The sequence below is a fragment of the Saccostrea echinata genome, unplaced genomic scaffold, assembly GCF_033153115.1.
Source record: "Saccostrea echinata isolate AGI-Se365-2 ecotype Australia unplaced genomic scaffold, CSIRO_AGI_Sech_v1 ptg000012l, whole genome shotgun sequence".
In the NCBI taxonomy this organism is placed as follows: domain Eukaryota; kingdom Metazoa; phylum Mollusca; class Bivalvia; order Ostreida; family Ostreidae; genus Saccostrea; species Saccostrea echinata.
In genome coordinates this window covers 7111464-7135219 of record NW_026889761.1, presented here as the reverse complement: position 1 = coordinate 7135219, position 23756 = coordinate 7111464, and the positions used below count along the sequence as shown (strand labels likewise).

General features: G+C 35.7%; 8 protein-coding genes across 8 annotated transcripts; 2 read left to right on the top strand and 6 right to left on the bottom strand.

Annotated features, from left to right (window-relative positions):
* Window positions 1-2473: 2473 nt before the first annotated feature.
* LOC133185861 (histone H2A-like) lies at window positions 2474-2902 on the bottom strand. Its single transcript, XM_061321151.1, has one exon. The coding sequence runs from the start codon at window positions 2867-2869 to the stop codon at window positions 2489-2491; it is 381 nt and encodes a 126-aa protein (XP_061177135.1). The 5' UTR covers window positions 2870-2902; the 3' UTR covers window positions 2474-2488.
* Window positions 2903-3124: 222 nt separating this feature from the next.
* LOC133185860 (histone H2B) lies at window positions 3125-3802 on the top strand. Its single transcript, XM_061321150.1, has one exon. It carries the CDS (start codon window positions 3143-3145, stop codon window positions 3512-3514), a length of 372 nt encoding a protein of 123 aa, XP_061177134.1. The 5' UTR covers window positions 3125-3142; the 3' UTR covers window positions 3515-3802.
* Window positions 3803-5201: 1399 nt separating this feature from the next.
* LOC133185859 (histone H4) lies at window positions 5202-6190 on the bottom strand. Its single transcript, XM_061321149.1, has one exon. The coding sequence runs from the start codon at window positions 6161-6163 to the stop codon at window positions 5852-5854; it is 312 nt and encodes a 103-aa protein (XP_061177133.1). The 5' UTR covers window positions 6164-6190; the 3' UTR covers window positions 5202-5851.
* Window positions 6191-9252: 3062 nt separating this feature from the next.
* Window positions 9253-9965, bottom strand: LOC133185858 (histone H1-like). Its single transcript, XM_061321148.1, has one exon. The coding sequence runs from the start codon at window positions 9873-9875 to the stop codon at window positions 9279-9281; it is 597 nt and encodes a 198-aa protein (XP_061177132.1). The 5' UTR covers window positions 9876-9965; the 3' UTR covers window positions 9253-9278.
* A 3526-nt stretch (window positions 9966-13491) lies between these two features.
* On the bottom strand, window positions 13492-13920 carry LOC133185857 (histone H2A-like). Its single transcript, XM_061321147.1, has one exon. It carries the CDS (start codon window positions 13885-13887, stop codon window positions 13507-13509), a length of 381 nt encoding a protein of 126 aa, XP_061177131.1. The 5' UTR covers window positions 13888-13920; the 3' UTR covers window positions 13492-13506.
* A 222-nt stretch (window positions 13921-14142) lies between these two features.
* Window positions 14143-14820, top strand: LOC133185856 (histone H2B). Its single transcript, XM_061321146.1, has one exon. It carries the CDS (start codon window positions 14161-14163, stop codon window positions 14530-14532), a length of 372 nt encoding a protein of 123 aa, XP_061177130.1. The 5' UTR covers window positions 14143-14160; the 3' UTR covers window positions 14533-14820.
* Window positions 14821-16219: 1399 nt separating this feature from the next.
* On the bottom strand, window positions 16220-17208 carry LOC133185855 (histone H4). The gene has a single exon (XM_061321145.1). The coding sequence runs from the start codon at window positions 17179-17181 to the stop codon at window positions 16870-16872; it is 312 nt and encodes a 103-aa protein (XP_061177129.1). The 5' UTR covers window positions 17182-17208; the 3' UTR covers window positions 16220-16869.
* A 3074-nt stretch (window positions 17209-20282) lies between these two features.
* Window positions 20283-20995, bottom strand: LOC133185854 (histone H1-like). Its single transcript, XM_061321143.1, has one exon. The coding sequence runs from the start codon at window positions 20903-20905 to the stop codon at window positions 20309-20311; it is 597 nt and encodes a 198-aa protein (XP_061177127.1). The 5' UTR covers window positions 20906-20995; the 3' UTR covers window positions 20283-20308.
* Window positions 20996-23756: the final 2761 nt, after the last annotated feature.

Sequence of the window (23756 nt, the reverse complement as noted above, 5' to 3'; positions counted from 1 at the left end):
TAGCAATAGCATGCGTGAATAATAAAGAACAAAAACTAGTACTTTGCTATAAATGTGAAGCATGGGAATTCTAGGCCGGGGAGCATATTTTATTTATTTTCTTTATAAACGAACACATTTTTCTCAGAAAATAGTGTTTATTGCTATTCATGATGTTTTTAAAACTAATTATATTCTTAAATCGTATGTGTTTTTCTGTTAAGCATAGCATTCTTTCTTTTTGTAGTGAAGTGCACATTAGTATGTAATGAAATTCATCTCCGATTTCTTTTAGATTACAATGGGAACAAATTCTGTCTTGTCTTGGTATATTAAGCCAACGTCCATTTTCAATTGGTAAATGATGGTTACAAGTTCGCAATCTACAAAATGTAGTTGAATCCTGTTTTGAGAAAATATTAAAATAGTTTTCAAACTTTAATTCGTCTTTGTATATTCTATAATTTAATGCTTTAGGTGAGGTTTGAAGAGTTGATTGCCAAATTTGCTTGAATTGATCAATTAATGTGAGTTTAACTTTCGCCGTTAACCATTTTGTATTATTTGAGCTTTGCTCAAGCCGAATATTAGATAGCCCACAATTATTCAGAATATTTCCAACATTTTCAAACCAGCTGATTTTTCCTCCTATTTCTTGATTTAAAATAAAGCCTAATTTATAGCATAAATTTGCAATTTTTGTTTCTTTGCCAGTAATTAATTTTGACCAGTAAGATATCATGCGTGTTTTTATTTGAATTCCCATAGGGTATCGACCAAGCTCACCATATATCATGAAATCTGGGGTTGAATCGTTTAAATGGAGTAAAAGTTTACAGAATTTTAGATGTACCCTTTCTATAATTGCATTATTTGAAAATCCCCACACTTCACATCCATATAACAATATAGGTTGAACGATTTTATCAAACAAATCAGGTTGACACTGTATTGATAGGTTATGTAATCTTCCTTTCTTTAATACTTCATATAATGCTTTTGTTGCTTTCTCAGCTATTTTCTTTTTTTGCTGTTTTAAAAGATTAATTTCATTGATAAGAAATTATTGTGAGGTAAAATTAAGCCCGATTACCATGATTCAGAATTATTCAAAATTTCGTTTGAAGTTTTCCGATTTTCCTTCTTTCCTTTTTTTATTCATTTTTGTTAAACCTGACATATCTATAGGTGTTTTAATATTTAATTGGTATTACGGTAAGGAAGTCATTTATTTATTTTTAGTGACATGTGTACATTACTTGATTTGTTCACAAACAGTTTAAAAAAAAAAAGTACATGAAAATATACATAATATTTAAATATATTAGGAGTGAAACGGTTCACCGCGGTATCGATTCACTGCGGTATTTTTTCTCGGTTTGATACACGGTGCAAAATCTCTAATTTTCGGTTCGGTTCATTTTTCGGTCGGGATCGTTATTCAGTCGGGTTTGGCATAAGGTAAAACACATTACTCAGTAAAATAAGTATAGAAAACGTAAATTTTTTATGACTGATAGCTTGTAAAATAATTTTTGACCGTCAAATAATTTTAATCAATTTCTTCTAGTCAATTTGCAAATAAAACTCGTAAAATATGTTACTAGATTTAGAAAAAGAAAGCATAAAACAACGTTGAATTTGTTTTCTTCTATCAAAATGTATCGTATCGAAAATAACCGAACCGAGACAAAATTATACAATACGTATCGAACCGTGAAGGAGGTGTATCGTTTCACCCCTAAAATATATGTATGCATTTTGTAAGTATACACCTGTGTGCTAAGATTAGCAGTGTCTGTTATATATATATATATATATATATACATACATATACATATATATTGGAAGATGCATATGACACCGAGATACATTTTACAATTAGCATTCTTATTTTTGGCATTCGATTAAAACACATGTTTTCAAAAAAACTTTGACCGGTATTCAGAGTACAAATTAAGCACAGTGCTATAAAAAAAAAAAAAAAAAAAAAAAAAAAAAAAAAAAAAAGAAGGAATTTCGTCTTCTATACCATTTCTTACCCAAATTTGTTTTAAAATAAACACAAGATTGAGTAATAATAATATGTGGATTTTTGATTGAACCCTATTGAAATGTTGTTGTATGGTATATAACACGTGTCACTCTAATAAATCATTTGCTTAGTTACTATATACCTTTGATCATTGAAAACAATTCATCGTGGCTAACATTTCTACCATGATTTCTTAACAAATCTGTGCCGTAAAATTTCAGTTTTGCATTTGTTGCGTGATGTCACGCTTACATTTTGAAATTATGTGCCACAAAAATCAATTAGGATTCACTTATGGCCTGGTACTGTATATACGTGAAATTAATGTGATATCTTGGCATGTATATTTTCATTTATTAAACATGCATTTCGTTTCTTATATTAACAGTATGCGCTCAGAGGCATCTTTTCGAAAAATTTGGGTGGCCGTGAAAACGGCCGTTTGGTATATTTGAAAGTCGTACAGACTTTTTTTTACTTGCTGGCGGACTTCTGGGTCTTCTTGGGGAGGAGCACGGCCTGGATGTTGGGCAGGACACCACCCTGGGCGATGGTCACGCCGGACAGCAGTTTGTTTAACTCCTCGTCGTTGCGGATGGCCAGCTGCAGATGACGGGGGATAATTCTGGTCTTCTTGTTGTCGCGGGCGGCGTTGCCTGCCAACTCCAAGACTTCGGCGGCCAAGTATTCAAGAACGGCGGCCAGGTACACGGGGGCACCGGCTCCCACTCTCTCGGCGTAGTTGCCCTTCCTCAGCAGACGGTGGATACGACCCACGGGGAACTGAAGTCCGGCACGGGAGGATCGGCTCTTGGCCTTTCCCTTCACCTTGCCTCCTTTACCACGTCCTGACATCTTTGATCTGTTACGAGTAGTTGACGCTCAAGAAATGAAATCAACGAATAACTCTTAACTCAGGCTTCGCGACCCTATTTAAACACGCAGGCGGATTGAACCGTACAGCCAATCGGCACGATCGTATTTTACACACTTTGTCGCTCGCCGAACAACACTAGTTTTCTCGAGGGTTCGTAATGTACTGATCGGCCGTTATCCGTCCGTGCGATATAAAACCAGCGAGGCGCGAATCGACACTCATAGTTTTCAGTTTGTATACAACCTGTAAACATGCCACCCAAAGTCGGATCTAAAGGAGCTAAGAAAGCAGCCACTAAGGCCAAGGCCCAGAGAACTGGGGACAAGAAAAAGCGCAGGAAGAGGAGGGAATCCTATGCCATTTACATCTACAAGGTCCTGAAACAGGTTCACCCAGATACTGGTGTTTCCAGCAAGGCCATGAGCATCATGAACTCTTTCGTCAACGACATCTTTGAGAGAATCGCTGCCGAAGCCTCCCGTCTCGCTCACTACAACAAGCGATCAACCATCACCAGCAGAGAGATCCAGACTGCTGTCCGTCTCCTTCTGCCCGGTGAGTTGGCCAAACACGCCGTCTCTGAGGGAACCAAGGCTGTCACCAAGTACACCAGCAGCAAGTAAACTGCAAACTTGCACTTCAGAAAAACAAAACGGCCCTTTTCAGGGCCACACAAATTTTTCGAAAAGATACTTTCAATACAGCGTTAAGAAACGTGTGTATATCAGGTTTTGTCTTAACAAGATGTTTACCTTATTTATTTTTATTTCTTAGCATTATCTGTTTTTGTCTGTAGACACTGTTCTTGCTAATTAATAATTTTGAATGTTGGTCTATGCCTGAAAATAAAAAAACACGCACACCCTCTGAAAAATAAATGAACATGTGCCCCCTCATAGTGTACATTATATATTTACAGACAGGGAATTTAAGAAAGGAAAAAAAAAAAAAAAAACAGGGCCCCAACGAATAATTTATAACACAACAGTTGCAGACGAAAACAAATTTTAGCTACACATAGGCATGTTATACTATGTGAGCCTTAAAGTAATTTAACAACAGAGCAGTTCACTTTTTTTCCCCTCTCAAGCACATGGAAGACAGCCAGAATGAATAATTTATATCATAAAGATAACAAAAAAATGTAGGTTAAAAACAGAGCACAAGCAAATTATAAATATTACCGTATGCAGTGTTTATAATTATATTGGATCATTATACATTAGAAATCATTAAGAGAAAGTATATACTTAGTAAGATACCAGTTTAAGTACTGAAACACTGAATATCTGTATCTTAGAGGCTTGTAATGAAGATGTCGTTAAGAAAGAATATGAACGAATTCCTTATTATACAGAAATAATATATTTTGCCTGGGTCTATCTTATTCAACTGAAATTTGAATTCTCTTTGTTATTTCTTTTAAATTAAATGAAAATTCCTCCTATTCTCATGAACTATGACAGACGAGGAATAATATACTATACCTCAATACATAGAAAATATATACCCTAGACAGTTTGTCAGTGTCTGTCTGGAGGATATGAACTGATACTTTTCACCCTGGCAGGTATATATAATTTTATTTGTATGAAATATGCCCTGGTGAAAGGTATGTCATACCTTCATGAACTTTCAAAAACATTTCTTAAGTAACCTAGATATTATAATTCAGTATATCAAAGGATGTGTGATGCACTGAGGCACAAAGATAATGGTAGATAAACTATAATCACCCAGAAATTGTAATTACATCTTATTGAACATTTTACGTTGTGATCAACATGTGTACAACATGTATAGAAAACTAGCACAGATTTAATATCTACTGGAAAAATATTATAGCTCATTACAGGTTATCTTCATGAAAAAAATGCATTTCAAAGGATATTGAAAAGGAATTACGTTTGAATGTCAAACATTTAAGATCCTACGGGAAATATACAAGTAATCAAATAAACTACATTCTTAAGACCTAGCGTCTTCAAGTTGTGTTTCACATTTCTGCATATGAATATTTCAAAGTCATCTCTGTTTAAACATTTTGCTTTGTGTGTGTTGGTTTGTTTTGCACAGGAATGAGGATCAAGATAATCATTTCAAACAATGCTAGTTCTGGGACATCCCTGTATAAAATAAACATGTATATTTAGTGGTATTACGAAATATATCGCGCAAGTATGGGTCATAGTTTTTTTTTCTTGAGATGATGTTTTTGACTGTGTGGTGTACTTTGTTGCCATACTACTATTACATGTGGTGTCTATGTTGGAATCCAAATGTAATAGAATGAAGAACAACAACAACATCGTGAAGTCATGCTTTATTGTTGATAGAGGCATGTAAATGTAAAGATGATAGACCTGCACTGCAAATAACCACTTGCTCAATGCATAGGAATATACAGCACACATAAAACGAAAGACAACTCTTGCTACCTTGTCAAAGTACATTTAACCGTACGAGTTGTTGTATACGCGAATTTTGTCTCTGTATTGACAGGGATACTATTTCAATATTTACAGCTTTCGACGATATCTCAGGAAACTGTAACAACGTGCAGGTTATTAAATTGATATTTATCTACCAGATGTGTCCTTGGAAATAATCAACTAGAGCATGGGACTTTCTTGTCTGTTTGTATTTTCCCCATGCAGGCCCCCCTTTTTCTGATCAAAAATCTTACATGGGAACCTAATGTAAATCAATAATTATGAAGATATTGTAATTATTTGTTTTCCCCTACCCTGTGTACAAGTTACTGCAAGGCTATCCGAATAATATGCCTTCTTCCAGTGACATTAAATCAAAATTCTTTTGCTCACTAGAAATGAATATAGAAAAATTAACACCTTCGTTTCTTTAACACGTCTGCTCAGAGGTATCTTTTCGAAAAATTTGGGTGGCCGTGAAAACGGCCGTTTGTTCTTGCTCTTGGAGGCACAGTATGGTAGGGGTATCTAACCACCGAATCCGTAGAGGGTACGTCCTTGTCTCTTCAGGGCATAGACAACGTCCATGGCTGTGACGGTCTTCCTCTTGGCGTGCTCCGTGTAGGTGACAGCATCACGAATGACGTTCTCGAGGAAAACTTTCAGGACTCCACGGGTCTCCTCGTAGATGAGCCCAGAGATACGTTTGACTCCACCTCTGCGTGCAAGACGGCGGATGGCGGGTTTGGTAATACCCTGGATGTTATCTCTCAGGACCTTCCTGTGACGCTTGGCGCCCCCCTTTCCAAGACCTTTTCCTCCTTTACCACGTCCAGACATAATTCTGCTCTCAGTAGATAATCTTCTGAAATGTGAGGGCTAGGGGAGAGATCGTGGTATATATAGCGCTAATCAACGACGTGCTAGAAGCAGTGGTATCTTGAAAACTTCGGCAGTGCAATTTTCACGTTCCGAAGGCACAGTGTAAGCTAAAGCGCGATTGGTTCGCGCTCTGCGCGCCTTGCGTATTTGCTTTTGTTGACATTTTTTTCGTGTACCCTTGAGCTGTTACTAAATCATGTACTTGTCTATATAGGCAAATCTTAAATTTCAGTAGTTCATTATATATGATTTCATATTTTTGCGGGGGTTCTGTATACTGTCATATTTTCAGGGAAATAATTTAAAACAATATTCTTTAATGCAAGACACATTTAAATAATACATCTCGTAATAAATAAAATATCACGTTACCAACTCAGTACATGTTATTCTCTGTATCTCTCTTTATTTCTTTTCAATTATTAATATTATTATTAGTAGTAGTATTTCTTTACGCAGAATAGAAATGTAATAAATATATATATGCAAATGTTTCAAACAACTGACCATATTTATTATTATCTGTCAGAATATTACTCTCAAAACAGTATCCATTGTGTCATATTGTTTATCACGCTCTCTGAATTTAAGCAAAATATGTATAACCATGCATGAATCACTTTTTTATCATTATTATTTCTGTTAACGTGCCTTTAGAATTGCTTGGGATACATGTACGTAATTTTTACAGTGTATTGTTTCTCTCTCAAACTGTTGTGCGACACTCGTTTCATGCGTGTTTTCGTTTGTTTGTTTTCTTTATATATAATACGAGTATAAGCTGCCATAATTATGCAATTATGCCAGTATTCAAGACACTATCATATCTGTGTGTTTCCTTGCATTCATATACAATAAACAATATTTCGCCAATAACACCTGACATAAATTATGTGGTCAATATACTTGTGCTCTTTGTTGTCACGTTTCTAATTAGTGCTGTTAAAGAGGGCATCTTTTCTAAATATTTTGGTGGCCGTGAAAACGGCCGTTTGTGTGTTTGTCCGAGACAAGAAAATGTTTAAGCTCTCTCGCCACGGATACGTCTGGCAAGCTGGATGTCCTTTGGCATGATGGTCACTCTCTTAGCGTGGATAGCACACAAGTTGGTATCCTCAAAGAGTCCGACAAGGTAGGCTTCACTGGCTTCTTGGAGGGCCATGACGGCAGAGCTCTGGAAACGCAGATCTGTCTTGAAATCCTGAGCGATTTCACGGACAAGACGCTGGAATGGGAGTTTCCTGATCAACAACTCGGTGCTTTTCTGGTACCTCCTGATCTCACGGAGAGCGACAGTTCCTGGCCTGTATCTGTGGGGCTTCTTAACGCCACCGGTGGCTGGTGCGCTTTTGCGGGCTGCCTTGGTAGCCAGCTGTTTTCGTGGGGCCTTGCCTCCAGTAGATTTTCTTGCAGTCTGCTTGGTACGTGCCATCTTCTCTGAGTTCAGATAAAATGAATGACGAGAGCAAGCGTTTACTATAGTTTTATACGGTTTGTGGCTCTTGAATCGAAATCAGCGCGCATTAAGTAAGGATGTTTGCGATTGGTTGGGGGTTAAGAAAGACACCTTGCGATTAGTCGCGCATAGCGTGCTTCCATTGGTCTTAGCTGGAATCATTTCAATCCACCTTTTTTGCACAGATTTTGTACTTGGTTAAAATCAATGTTAAATTCTCTATATAAAATAATCTAATAGACCCACTGTATTGAAAGATGTACGATCACAGTAAATATGATAATAACCATGAAGATAGACATATAAACACTCCCTATGCTTTTTATTTTTTTTTAAATATATTTATTTATTTATTTATTTATTTATTTATTTATTCATTTATTTATTTATTTATTTATTTATTTATTTATTTATTTATTTATTTATTTATTTATTTATTTATTTATTTATTTATTTATTTACTTATTTATTTATTTATTTATTTATTTATTTATTTATTTATTTATTCATTCATTCATTCATTCATTCATTCATTCATTCATTCATTCATTCATTCATTCATTCATTCATTTATATTATTTTTATTATTATATCAATGAATATTACTTTAAAATTTCCTCATGAAATGTTTTTCAGGCCATAATGTTTTACTTTATACATGATCCAGTGTTTGCTGGATTCGACATCCTGACTCATAAACCAGCTCATCATTGCTTTGCTTTCTTTATCCCCACCCCCACCTTAACTTCTGTATGTGTTTATCACTTTAGACTTTAGAAAGTTCAAGAATTTGAATATTTATCAAATTTTGAAGTCCTGTCAAAACAAAGCTTCAAGAAGTTGTTCAAAAACATTGATTTTGTAGAAATATTTGATGTTTGTTGACAAGCCCTGGTATGCATGTGGTTTTGCTTTCAAGAATCTTGTGACCATTTACAGTTTACACGGACACTTGCATGAAAAAAGTCACTGCCTTAGAAATTCATTTTAGTCGTACCAGAGTATGCTTCATTAATTCATTCTGTGTGTGACGTGAAAGCTAGGAAATAAAACCAATTCTAAAATATCAAAGAAGACTTCTGTTCTGTACATTGAATGGAATTACACTGCAACAGTCAGTGAGTGTATGTGTGTGAGAAGGTGTGTGAAAATGGTCTATCATATATAATAATTCAAACTTGACCTGATATTATGTACATTATAAACAAAAATTAATTCACACACTTTTTTAATCATCATTCATTTCACTTACTGCTCCTCCCTATTATTTAGATTATTGTTCAATCAGGAATTCATGTGAGATATGCATGCAATTACATAAATTACCATGAGCACATAATCCTAGTTTACACCTAGACAGTGTAGGCATTTGTGTAAGATATATTGTTAGTGAAATTGTAATATTTCACATGTTTGTTTAGTTTAAATTTTCAACACAGACCTCTGCATTCCAAATATTAAAATGAGAAAGAGAGGGAAAAGAAAGGCAATGATTATGCAAATGTTTCGTTAACGAATGTTTTTAAGGCATCTTTTCTAAAAATGTGGGTAGCCCTGAAAAGGGCTTTTTAAATTTTGTTTTAAGCGTAGACAGTCTGCCTGGAATGCGAAGACTGCTTATTTCTTGGCGGCTGCTTTCTTGGGAGTCTTTGTCTTCTTGGCCGCTGCCTTCTTGGGGGTCTTGGCCTTCTTGGGTTTGGCTGCTGCCTTCTTTGGAGACTTGGGGGCTGCCTTTTTCTTGGGGGACTTGGCTTTCTTGGGTCCGGCTGGTTTCTTGGCTGCTGCCTTCTTCTTTGGAGTCTTGGCCTTCTTCTCTCCCGCAGGCTTCTTGGGCTTGGTGGCGGCCTTCTTGGGCTTGGCTGCCTTGGGTTTGGCTACCTTTTTGGCTTTAGGCTTCTTTTCGGTCTTGGGTTTGTCTCCAAGTTTGAAGGAGCCACTAGCGCCTGTGCCCTTTGCTTGCTTCAGAGCGCCTTTCTTAACTCCGCTCTTCAGGGCCATTTTCAGGTGGGCGTTGATAGAGTTAACATCGTTGCCCACTTTGTAGTTGGCCATGATGTACTTGAGAATGGCCTGTCGAGATGAGCCACCACGTTCTTTCAGAGATGCAACAGCAGCGCTAATCATGTCAATGTACTTGGGATGTGCAGCGGGCACCTTAGGCTTTGCGGCCTTCTTCTTGGCTGGGGACTTTGCTGGAGGAGCAGTATCGGCCATGGCTACTGACGAGAGTAAAACGTCGACTTACTTCTCAGGAACTGTGAACAGTGAAATACTCGGGTCACACGCACTTGCTGTTTTTGTTTACACTGAGCGCGGACCGCCTAGAAAACATCTAGTTTGTCGAGACGTTTGTTGTTTTGTTCATGGATGTGTGTTTCAATGTGGGTATTTGCATCCGCGCTGCAGCTCAAGGAATGAACTTCACCACATAACATGAGCAGAATCCCAGCCTTTACATTTCTCTCTACCATTCTATCTATTTACATTTTAAGATCGTTGTAACTGTAGTGTTTAAATTCAGGAAAATACGCCTCCAAACTGTCATGTTTGAATTTCGGGGTACGATTAAAGCTAAAAATTTTGCTTCAAAGGACAAAAATCAGGGATGATTTCTTTTATTTTTTTATTAGACACATTAAAGAATGCCATTTGGATCTCCCCGTCTTATAAAAATTCTTAGTTTGCCCTCCAACTGCGAGAAATTCACAAAGACTGTGTACTGTGTCATACCTGCCTATTTAGACATGCGGTATAGACGACTGATAGACAATATGGAAATTACTTTTTCTTAAACTCTTAATTTCCGTTATTATTGTTGTTATTTTTAAATCATATTCATTCTTTCTTTTCTTTTTCGTGCTTGTGCGTTATGCTGACAAGTTTTCGCATTTCCCTGGTGCATTATACGTGTAATTAATTTTATACATTGCATACTCAAGCTATTTATTTTGCAGGACACACTGTTATATTTCAGGAAGTTGTAAGAACTTGTTTCCAATCGATAAAAAAAAATATTTAAAACTAAATGAAGCATAATATCCAGGCATATATATAAACCCGTCGAAACACAAAACTTTTCACAATGTCATCTGCATGCGTCGCTGATATTTTACCTAAAAATAAAAATAAATCATGCTGTTAAAATCACTCCCCAGGATTCTGCCCTTACACGTACGAATACTGTACCTGCATTAAATGGCGTTGTGTATCCAAATAATTTATATAAATACGATAAATGGCCATAATATAAGTGAGTCCTAATTTCAATTTTACAGTATTCAGTATTCATTTATTTGAATCTCTTCACCATTTTACAATAGCATATAGAGACTTACACCAAATAGATAATTTAATACATAGCAATAGCATGCGTGAATAATAAAGAACAAAAACTAGTACTTTGCTATAAATGTGAAGCATGGGAATTCTAGGCCGGGGAGCATATTTTATTTATTTTCTTTATAAACGAACACATTTTTCTCAGAAAATAGTGTTTATTGCTATTCATGATGTTTTTAAAACTAATTATATTCTTAAATCGTATGTGTTTTTCTGTTAAGCATAGCATTCTTTCTTTTTGTAGTGAAGTGCACATTAGTATGTAATGAAATTCATCTCCGATTTCTTTTAGATTACAATGGGAACAAATTCTGTCTTGTCTTGGTATATTAAGCCAACGTCCATTTTCAATTGGTAAATGATGGTTACAAGTTCGCAATCTACAAAATGTAGTTGAATCCTGTTTTGAGAAAATATTAAAATAGTTTTCAAACTTTAATTCGTCTTTGTATATTCTATAATTTAATGCTTTAGGTGAGGTTTGAAGAGTTGATTGCCAAATTTGCTTGAATTGATCAATTAATGTGAGTTTAACTTTCGCCGTTAACCATTTTGTATTATTTGAGCTTTGCTCAAGCCGAATATTAGATAGCCCACAATTATTCAGAATATTTCCAACATTTTCAAACCAGCTGATTTTTCCTCCTATTTCTTGATTTAAAATAAAGCCTAATTTATAGCATAAATTTGCAATTTTTGTTTCTTTGCCAGTAATTAATTTTGACCAGTAAGATATCATGCGTGTTTTTATTTGAATTCCCATAGGGTATCGACCAAGCTCACCATATATCATGAAATCTGGGGTTGAATCGTTTAAATGGAGTAAAAGTTTACAGAATTTTAGATGTACCCTTTCTATAATTGCATTATTTGAAAATCCCCACACTTCACATCCATATAACAATATAGGTTGAACGATTTTATCAAACAAATCAGGTTGACACTGTATTGATAGGTTATGTAATCTTCCTTTCTTTAATACTTCATATAATGCTTTTGTTGCTTTCTCAGCTATTTTCTTTTTTTGCTGTTTTAAAAGATTAATTTCATTGATAAGAAATTATTGTGAGGTAAAATTAAGCCCGATTACCATGATTCAGAATTATTCAAAATTTCGTTTGAAGTTTTCCGATTTTCCTTCTTTCCTTTTTTTATTCATTTTTGTTAAACCTGACATATCTATAGGTGTTTTAATATTTAATTGGTATTACGGTAAGGAAGTCATTTATTTATTTTTAGTGACATGTGTACATTACTTGATTTGTTCACAAACAGTTTAAAAAAAAAAAGTACATGAAAATATACATAATATTTAAATATATTAGGAGTGAAACGGTTCACCGCGGTATCGATTCACTGCGGTATTTTTTCTCGGTTTGATACACGGTGCAAAATCTCTAATTTTCGGTTCGGTTCATTTTTCGGTCGGGATCGTTATTCAGTCGGGTTTGGCATAAGGTAAAACACATTACTCAGTAAAATAAGTATAGAAAACGTAAATTTTTTATGACTGATAGCTTGTAAAATAATTTTTGACCGTCAAATAATTTTAATCAATTTCTTCTAGTCAATTTGCAAATAAAACTCGTAAAATATGTTACTAGATTTAGAAAAAGAAAGCATAAAACAACGTTGAATTTGTTTTCTTCTATCAAAATGTATCGTATCGAAAATAACCGAACCGAGACAAAATTATACAATACGTATCGAACCGTGAAGGAGGTGTATCGTTTCACCCCTAAAATATATGTATGCATTTTGTAAGTATACACCTGTGTGCTAAGATTAGCAGTGTCTGTTATATATATATATATATATATATACATACATATACATATATATTGGAAGATGCATATGACACCGAGATACATTTTACAATTAGCATTCTTATTTTTGGCATTCGATTAAAACACATGTTTTCAAAAAAACTTTGACCGGTATTCAGAGTACAAATTAAGCACAGTGCTATAAAAAAAAAAAAAAAAAAAAAAAAAAAAAAAAAAAAAAGAAGGAATTTCGTCTTCTATACCATTTCTTACCCAAATTTGTTTTAAAATAAACACAAGATTGAGTAATAATAATATGTGGATTTTTGATTGAACCCTATTGAAATGTTGTTGTATGGTATATAACACGTGTCACTCTAATAAATCATTTGCTTAGTTACTATATACCTTTGATCATTGAAAACAATTCATCGTGGCTAACATTTCTACCATGATTTCTTAACAAATCTGTGCCGTAAAATTTCAGTTTTGCATTTGTTGCGTGATGTCACGCTTACATTTTGAAATTATGTGCCACAAAAATCAATTAGGATTCACTTATGGCCTGGTACTGTATATACGTGAAATTAATGTGATATCTTGGCATGTATATTTTCATTTATTAAACATGCATTTCGTTTCTTATATTAACAGTATGCGCTCAGAGGCATCTTTTCGAAAAATTTGGGTGGCCGTGAAAACGGCCGTTTGGTATATTTGAAAGTCGTACAGACTTTTTTTTACTTGCTGGCGGACTTCTGGGTCTTCTTGGGGAGGAGCACGGCCTGGATGTTGGGCAGGACACCACCCTGGGCGATGGTCACGCCGGACAGCAGTTTGTTTAACTCCTCGTCGTTGCGGATGGCCAGCTGCAGATGACGGGGGATAATTCTGGTCTTCTTGTTGTCGCGGGCGGCGTTGCCTGCCAACTCCAAGACTTCGGCGGCCAAGTATTCAAGAACGGCGGCCAGGTACACGGGGGCACCGGCTCCCACTCTCTCGGCGTAGTTGCCCTTCCTCAGCAGACGGTGGATACGACCCACGGGGAACTGAAGTCCGGCACGGGAGGATCGGCTCTTGGCCTTTCCCTTCACCTTGCCTCCTTTACCACGTCCTGACATCTTTGATCTGTTACGAGTAGTTGACGCTCAAGAAATGAAATCAACGAATAACTCTTAACTCAGGCTTCGCGACCCTATTTAAACACGCAGGCGGATTGAACCGTACAGCCAATCGGCACGATCGTATTTTACACACTTTGTCGCTCGCCGAACAACACTAGTTTTCTCGAGGGTTCGTAATGTACTGATCGGCCGTTATCCGTCCGTGCGATATAAAACCAGCGAGGCGCGAATCGACACTCATAGTTTTCAGTTTGTATACAACCTGTAAACATGCCACCCAAAGTCGGATCTAAAGGAGCTAAGAAAGCAGCCACTAAGGCCAAGGCCCAGAGAACTGGGGACAAGAAAAAGCGCAGGAAGAGGAGGGAATCCTATGCCATTTACATCTACAAGGTCCTGAAACAGGTTCACCCAGATACTGGTGTTTCCAGCAAGGCCATGAGCATCATGAACTCTTTCGTCAACGACATCTTTGAGAGAATCGCTGCCGAAGCCTCCCGTCTCGCTCACTACAACAAGCGATCAACCATCACCAGCAGAGAGATCCAGACTGCTGTCCGTCTCCTTCTGCCCGGTGAGTTGGCCAAACACGCCGTCTCTGAGGGAACCAAGGCTGTCACCAAGTACACCAGCAGCAAGTAAACTGCAAACTTGCACTTCAGAAAAACAAAACGGCCCTTTTCAGGGCCACACAAATTTTTCGAAAAGATACTTTCAATACAGCGTTAAGAAACGTGTGTATATCAGGTTTTGTCTTAACAAGATGTTTACCTTATTTATTTTTATTTCTTAGCATTATCTGTTTTTGTCTGTAGACACTGTTCTTGCTAATTAATAATTTTGAATGTTGGTCTATGCCTGAAAATAAAAAAACACGCACACCCTCTGAAAAATAAATGAACATGTGCCCCCTCATAGTGTACATTATATATTTACAGACAGGGAATTTAAGAAAGGAAAAAAAAAAAAAAAAACAGGGCCCCAACGAATAATTTATAACACAACAGTTGCAGACGAAAACAAATTTTAGCTACACATAGGCATGTTATACTATGTGAGCCTTAAAGTAATTTAACAACAGAGCAGTTCACTTTTTTTCCCCTCTCAAGCACATGGAAGACAGCCAGAATGAATAATTTATATCATAAAGATAACAAAAAAATGTAGGTTAAAAACAGAGCACAAGCAAATTATAAATATTACCGTATGCAGTGTTTATAATTATATTGGATCATTATACATTAGAAATCATTAAGAGAAAGTATATACTTAGTAAGATACCAGTTTAAGTACTGAAACACTGAATATCTGTATCTTAGAGGCTTGTAATGAAGATGTCGTTAAGAAAGAATATGAACGAATTCCTTATTATACAGAAATAATATATTTTGCCTGGGTCTATCTTATTCAACTGAAATTTGAATTCTCTTTGTTATTTCTTTTAAATTAAATGAAAATTCCTCCTATTCTCATGAACTATGACAGACGAGGAATAATATACTATACCTCAATACATAGAAAATATATACCCTAGACAGTTTGTCAGTGTCTGTCTGGAGGATATGAACTGATACTTTTCACCCTGGCAGGTATATATAATTTTATTTGTATGAAATATGCCCTGGTGAAAGGTATGTCATACCTTCATGAACTTTCAAAAACATTTCTTAAGTAACCTAGATATTATAATTCAGTATATCAAAGGATGTGTGATGCACTGAGGCACAAAGATAATGGTAGATAAACTATAATCACCCAGAAATTGTAATTACATCTTATTGAACATTTTACGTTGTGATCAACATGTGTACAACATGTATAGAAAACTAGCACAGATTTAATATCTACTGGAAAAATATTATAGCTCATTACAGGTTATCTTCATGAAAAAAATGCATTTCAAAGGATATTGAAAAGGAATTACGTTTGAATGTCAAACATTTAAGATCCTACGGGAAATATACAAGTAATCAAATAAACTACATTCTTAAGACCTAGCGTCTTCAAGTTGTGTTTCACATTTCTGCATATGAATATTTCAAAGTCATCTCTGTTTAAACATTTTGCTTTGTGTGTGTTGGTTTGTTTTGCACAGGAATGAGGATCAAGATAATCATTTCAAACAATGCTAGTTCTGGGACATCCCTGTATAAAATAAACATGTATATTTAGTGGTATTACGAAATATATCGCGCAAGTATGGGTCATAGTTTTTTTTTCTTGAGATGATGTTTTTGACTGTGTGGTGTACTTTGTTGCCATACTACTATTACATGTGGTGTCTATGTTGGAATCCAAATGTAATAGAATGAAGAACAACAACAACATCGTGAAGTCATGCTTTATTGTTGATAGAGGCATGTAAATGTAAAGATGATAGACCTGCACTGCAAATAACCACTTGCTCAATGCATAGGAATATACAGCACACATAAAACGAAAGACAACTCTTGCTACCTTGTCAAAGTACATTTAACCGTACGAGTTGTTGTATACGCGAATTTTGTCTCTGTATTGACAGGGATACTATTTCAATATTTACAGCTTTCGACGATATCTCAGGAAACTGTAACAACGTGCAGGTTATTAAATTGATATTTATCTACCAGATGTGTCCTTGGAAATAATCAACTAGAGCATGGGACTTTCTTGTCTGTTTGTATTTTCCCCATGCAGGCCCCCCTTTTTCTGATCAAAAATCTTACATGGGAACCTAATGTAAATCAATAATTATGAAGATATTGTAATTATTTGTTTTCCCCTACCCTGTGTACAAGTTACTGCAAGGCTATCCGAATAATATGCCTTCTTCCAGTGACATTAAATCAAAATTCTTTTGCTCACTAGAAATGAATATAGAAAAATTAACACCTTCGTTTCTTTAACACGTCTGCTCAGAGGTATCTTTTCGAAAAATTTGGGTGGCCGTGAAAACGGCCGTTTGTTCTTGCTCTTGGAGGCACAGTATGGTAGGGGTATCTAACCACCGAATCCGTAGAGGGTACGTCCTTGTCTCTTCAGGGCATAGACAACGTCCATGGCTGTGACGGTCTTCCTCTTGGCGTGCTCCGTGTAGGTGACAGCATCACGAATGACGTTCTCGAGGAAAACTTTCAGGACTCCACGGGTCTCCTCGTAGATGAGCCCAGAGATACGTTTGACTCCACCTCTGCGTGCAAGACGGCGGATGGCGGGTTTGGTAATACCCTGGATGTTATCTCTCAGGACCTTCCTGTGACGCTTGGCGCCCCCCTTTCCAAGACCTTTTCCTCCTTTACCACGTCCAGACATAATTCTGCTCTCAGTAGATAATCTTCTGAAATGTGAGGGCTAGGGGAGAGATCGTGGTATATATAGCGCTAATCAACGACGTGCTAGAAGCAGTGGTATCTTGAAAACTTCGGCAGTGCAATTTTCACGTTCCGAAGGCACAGTGTAAGCTAAAGCGCGATTGGTTCGCGCTCTGCGCGCCTTGCGTATTTGCTTTTGTTGACATTTTTTTCGTGTACCCTTGAGCTGTTACTAAATCATGTACTTGTCTATATAGGCAAATCTTAAATTTCAGTAGTTCATTATATATGATTTCATATTTTTGCGGGGGTTCTGTATACTGTCATATTTTCAGGGAAATAATTTAAAACAATATTCTTTAATGCAAGACACATTTAAATAATACATCTCGTAATAAATAAAATATCACGTTACCAACTCAGTACATGTTATTCTCTGTATCTCTCTTTATTTCTTTTCAATTATTAATATTATTATTAGTAGTAGTATTTCTTTACGCAGAATAGAAATGTAATAAATATATATATGCAAATGTTTCAAACAACTGACCATATTTATTATTATCTGTCAGAATATTACTCTCAAAACAGTATCCATTGTGTCATATTGTTTATCACGCTCTCTGAATTTAAGCAAAATATGTATAACCATGCATGAATCACTTTTTTATCATTATTATTTCTGTTAACGTGCCTTTAGAATTGCTTGGGATACATGTACGTAATTTTTACAGTGTATTGTTTCTCTCTCAAACTGTTGTGCGACACTCGTTTCATGCGTGTTTTCGTTTGTTTGTTTTCTTTATATATAATACGAGTATAAGCTGCCATAATTATGCAATTATGCCAGTATTCAAGACACTATCATATCTGTGTGTTTCCTTGCATTCATATACAATAAACAATATTTCGCCAATAACACCTGACATAAATTATGTGGTCAATATACTTGTGCTCTTTGTTGTCACGTTTCTAATTAGTGCTGTTAAAGAGGGCATCTTTTCTAAATATTTTGGTGGCCGTGAAAACGGCCGTTTGTGTGTTTGTCCGAGACAAGAAAATGTTTAAGCTCTCTCGCCACGGATACGTCTGGCAAGCTGGATGTCCTTTGGCATGATGGTCACTCTCTTAGCGTGGATAGCACACAAGTTGGTATCCTCAAAGAGTCCGACAAGGTAGGCTTCACTGGCTTCTTGGAGGGCCATGACGGCAGAGCTCTGGAAACGCAGATCTGTCTTGAAATCCTGAGCGATTTCACGGACAAGACGCTGGAATGGGAGTTTCCTGATCAACAACTCGGTGCTTTTCTGGTACCTCCTGATCTCACGGAGAGCGACAGTTCCTGGCCTGTATCTGTGGGGCTTCTTAACGCCACCGGTGGCTGGTGCGCTTTTGCGGGCTGCCTTGGTAGCCAGCTGTTTTCGTGGGGCCTTGCCTCCAGTAGATTTTCTTGCAGTCTGCTTGGTACGTGCCATCTTCTCTGAGTTCAGATAAAATGAATGACGAGAGCAAGCGTTTACTATAGTTTTATACGGTTTGTGGCTCTTGAATCGAAATCAGCGCGCATTAAGTAAGGATGTTTGCGATTGGTTGGGGGTTAAGAAAGACACCTTGCGATTAGTCGCGCATAGCGTGCTTCCATTGGTCTTAGCTGGAATCATTTCAATCCACCTTTTTTGCACAGATTTTGTACTTGGTTAAAATCAATGTTAAATTCTCTATATAAAATAATCTAATAGACCCACTGTATTGAAAGATGTACGATCACAGTAAATATGATAATAACCATGAAGATAGACATATAAACACTCCCTATGCTTTTTATTTTTTTTTAAATATATTTATTTATTTATTTATTTATTTATTTATTTATTCATTTATTTATTTATTTATTTATTTATTTATTTATTTATTTATTTATTTATTTATTTATTTATTTATTTATTTATTTATTTATTTATTTATTTATTTATTTACTTACTTATTTATTTATTTATTTATTTATTTATTTATTTATTTATTCATTCATTCATTCATTCATTCATTCATTCATTCATTCATTCATTCATTCATTCATTCATTTATATTATTTTTATTATTATATCAATGAATATTACTTTAAAATTTCCTCATGAAATGTTTTTCAGGCCATAATGTTTTACTTTATACATGATCCAGTGTTTGCTGGATTCGACATCCTGACTCATAAACCAGCTCATCATTGCTTTGCTTTCTTTATCCCCACCCCCACCTTAACTTCTGTATGTGTTTATCACTTTAGACTTTAGAAAGTTCAAGAATTTGAATATTTATCAAATTTTGAAGTCCTGTCAAAACAAAGCTTCAAGAAGTTGTTCAAAAACATTGATTTTGTAGAAATATTTGATGTTTGTTGACAAGCCCTGGTATGCATGTGGTTTTGCTTTCAAGAATCTTGTGACCATTTACAGTTTACACGGACACTTGCATGAAAAAAGTCACTGCCTTAGAAATTCATTTTAGTCGTACCAGAGTATGCTTCATTAATTCATTCTGTGTGTGACGTGAAAGCTAGGAAATAAAACCAATTCTAAAATATCAAAGAAGACTTCTGTTCTGTACATTGAATGGAATTACACTGCAACAGTCAGTGAGTGTATGTGTGTGAGAAGGTGTGTGAAAATGGTCTATCATATATAATAATTCAAACTTGACCTGATATTATGTACATTATAAACAAAAATTAATTCACACACTTTTTTAATCATCATTCATTTCACTTACTGCTCCTCCCTATTATTTAGATTATTGTTCAATCAGGAATTCATGTGAGATATGCATGCAATTACATAAATTACCATGAGCACATAATCCTAGTTTACACCTAGACAGTGTAGGCATTTGTGTAAGATATATTGTTAGTGAAATTGTAATATTTCACATGTTTGTTTAGTTTAAATTTTCAACACAGACCTCTGCATTCCAAATATTAAAATGAGAAAGAGAGGGAAAAGAAAGGCAATGATTATGCAAATGTTTCGTTAACGAATGTTTTTAAGGCATCTTTTCTAAAAATGTGGGTAGCCCTGAAAAGGGCTTTTTAAATTTTGTTTTAAGCGTAGACAGTCTGCCTGGAATGCGAAGACTGCTTATTTCTTGGCGGCTGCTTTCTTGGGAGTCTTTGTCTTCTTGGCCGCTGCCTTCTTGGGGGTCTTGGCCTTCTTGGGTTTGGCTGCTGCCTTCTTTGGAGACTTGGGGGCTGCCTTTTTCTTGGGGGACTTGGCTTTCTTGGGTCCGGCTGGTTTCTTGGCTGCTGCCTTCTTCTTTGGAGTCTTGGCCTTCTTCTCTCCCGCAGGCTTCTTGGGCTTGGTGGCGGCCTTCTTGGGCTTGGCTGCCTTGGGTTTGGCTACCTTTTTGGCTTTAGGCTTCTTTTCGGTCTTGGGTTTGTCTCCAAGTTTGAAGGAGCCACTAGCGCCTGTGCCCTTTGCTTGCTTCAGAGCGCCTTTCTTAACTCCGCTCTTCAGGGCCATTTTCAGGTGGGCGTTGATAGAGTTAACATCGTTGCCCACTTTGTAGTTGGCCATGATGTACTTGAGAATGGCCTGTCGAGATGAGCCACCACGTTCTTTCAGAGATGCAACAGCAGCGCTAATCATGTCAATGTACTTGGGATGTGCAGCGGGCACCTTAGGCTTTGCGGCCTTCTTCTTGGCTGGGGACTTTGCTGGAGGAGCAGTATCGGCCATGGCTACTGACGAGAGTAAAACGTCGACTTACTTCTCAGGAACTGTGAACAGTGAAATACTCGGGTCACACGCACTTGCTGTTTTTGTTTACACTGAGCGCGGACCGCCTAGAAAACATCTAGTTTGTCGAGACGTTTGTTGTTTTGTTCATGGATGTGTGTTTCAATGTGGGTATTTGCATCCGCGCTGCAGCTCAAGGAATGAACTTCACCACATAACATGAGCAGAATCCCAGCCTTTACATTTCTCTCTACCATTCTATCTATTTACATTTTAAGATCGTTGTAACTGTAGTGTTTAAATTCAGGAAAATACGCCTCCAAACTGTCATGTTTGAATTTCGGGGTACGATTAAAGCTAAAAATTTTGCTTCAAAGGACAAAAATCAGGGATGATTTCTTTTATTTTTTTATTAGACACATTAAAGAATGCCATTTGGATCTCCCCGTCTTATAAAAATTCTTAGTTTGCCCTCCAACTGCGAGAAATTCACAAAGACTGTGTACTGTGTCATACCTGCCTATTTAGACATGCGGTATAGACGACTGATAGACAATATGGAAATTACTTTTTCTTAAACTCTTAATTTCCGTTATTATTGTTGTTATTTTTAAATCATATTCATTCTTTCTTTTCTTTTTCGTGCTTGTGCGTTATGCTGACAAGTTTTCGCATTTCCCTGGTGCATTATACGTGTAATTAATTTTATACATTGCATACTCAAGCTATTTATTTTGCAGGACACACTGTTATATTTCAGGAAGTTGTAAGAACTTGTTTCCAATCGATAAAAAAAAATATTTAAAACTAAATGAAGCATAATATCCAGGCATATATATAAACCCGTCGAAACACAAAACTTTTCACAATGTCATCTGCATGCGTCGCTGATATTTTACCTAAAAATAAAAATAAATCATGCTGTTAAAATCACTCCCCAGGATTCTGCCCTTACACGTACGAATACTGTACCTGCATTAAATGGCGTTGTGTATCCAAATAATTTATATAAATACGATAAATGGCCATAATATAAGTGAGTCCTAATTTCAATTTTACAGTATTCAGTATTCATTTATTTGAATCTCTTCACCATTTTACAATAGCATATAGAGACTTACACCAAATAGATAATTTAATACATAGCAATAGCATGCGTGAATAATAAAGAACAAAAACTAGTACTTTGCTATAAATGTGAAGCATGGGAATTCTAGGCCGGGGAGCATATTTTATTTATTTTCTTTATAAACGAACACATTTTTCTCAGAAAATAGTGTTTATTGCTATTCATGATGTTTTTAAAACTAATTATATTCTTAAATCGTATGTGTTTTTCTGTTAAGCATAGCATTCTTTCTTTTTGTAGTGAAGTGCACATTAGTATGTAATGAAATTCATCTCCGATTTCTTTTAGATTACAATGGGAACAAATTCTGTCTTGTCTTGGTATATTAAGCCAACGTCCATTTTCAATTGGTAAATGATGGTTACAAGTTCGCAATCTACAAAATGTAGTTGAATCCTGTTTTGAGAAAATATTAAAATAGTTTTCAAACTTTAATTCGTCTTTGTATATTCTATAATTTAATGCTTTAGGTGAGGTTTGAAGAGTTGATTGCCAAATTTGCTTGAATTGATCATTAACTTTCGCCGTTAACCATTTTGTATTATTTGAGCTTTGCTCAAGCCGAATATTAGATAGCCCACAATTATTCAGAATATTTCCAACATTTTCAAACCAGCTGATTTTTCCTCCTATTTCTTGATTTAAAATAAAGCCTAATTTATAGCATAAATTTGCAATTTTTGTTTCTTTGCCAGTAATTAATTTTGACCAGTAAGATATCATGCGTGTTTTTATTTGAATTCCCATAGGGTATCGACCAAGCTCACCATATATCATGAAATCTGGGGTTGAATCGTTTAAATGGAGTAAAAGTTTACAGAATTTTAGATGTACCCTTTCTATAATTGCATTATTTGAAAATCCCCACACTTCACATCCATATAACAATATAGGTTGAACGATTTTATCAAACAAATCAGGTTGACACTGTATTGATAGGTTATGTAATCTTCCTTTCTTTAATACTTCATATAATGCTTTTGTTGCTTTCTCAGCTATTTTCTTTTTTTGCTGTTTTAAAAGATTAATTTCATTGATAAGAAATTATTGTGAGGTAAAATTAAGCCCGATTACCATGATTCAGAATTATTCAAAATTTCGTTTGAAGTTTTCCGATTTTCCTTCTTTCCTTTTTTTATTCATTTTTGTTAAACCTGACATATCTATAGGTGTTTTAATATTTAATTGGTATTACGGTAAGGAAGTCATTTATTTATTTTTAGTGACATGTGTACATTACTTGATTTGTTCACAAACAGTTTAAAAAAAAAAAGTACATGAAAATATACATAATATTTAAATATATTAGGAGTGAAACGGTTCACCGCGGTATCGATTCACTGCGGTATTTTTTCTCGGTTTGATACACGGTGCAAAATCTCTAATTTTCGGTTCGGTTCATTTTTCGGTCGGGATCGTTATTCAGTCGGGTTTGGCATAAGGTAAAACACATTACTCAGTAAAATAAGTATAGAAAACGTAAATTTTTTATGACTGATAGCTTGTAAAATAATTTTTGACCGTCAAATAATTTTAATCAATTTCTTCTAGTCAATTTGCAAATAAAACTCGTAAAATATGTTACTAGATTTAGAAAAAGAAAGCATAAAACAACGTTGAATTTGTTTTCTTCTATCAAAATGTATCGTATCGAAAATAACCGAACCGAGACAAAATTATACAATACGTATCGAACCGTGAAGGAGGTGTATCGTTTCACCC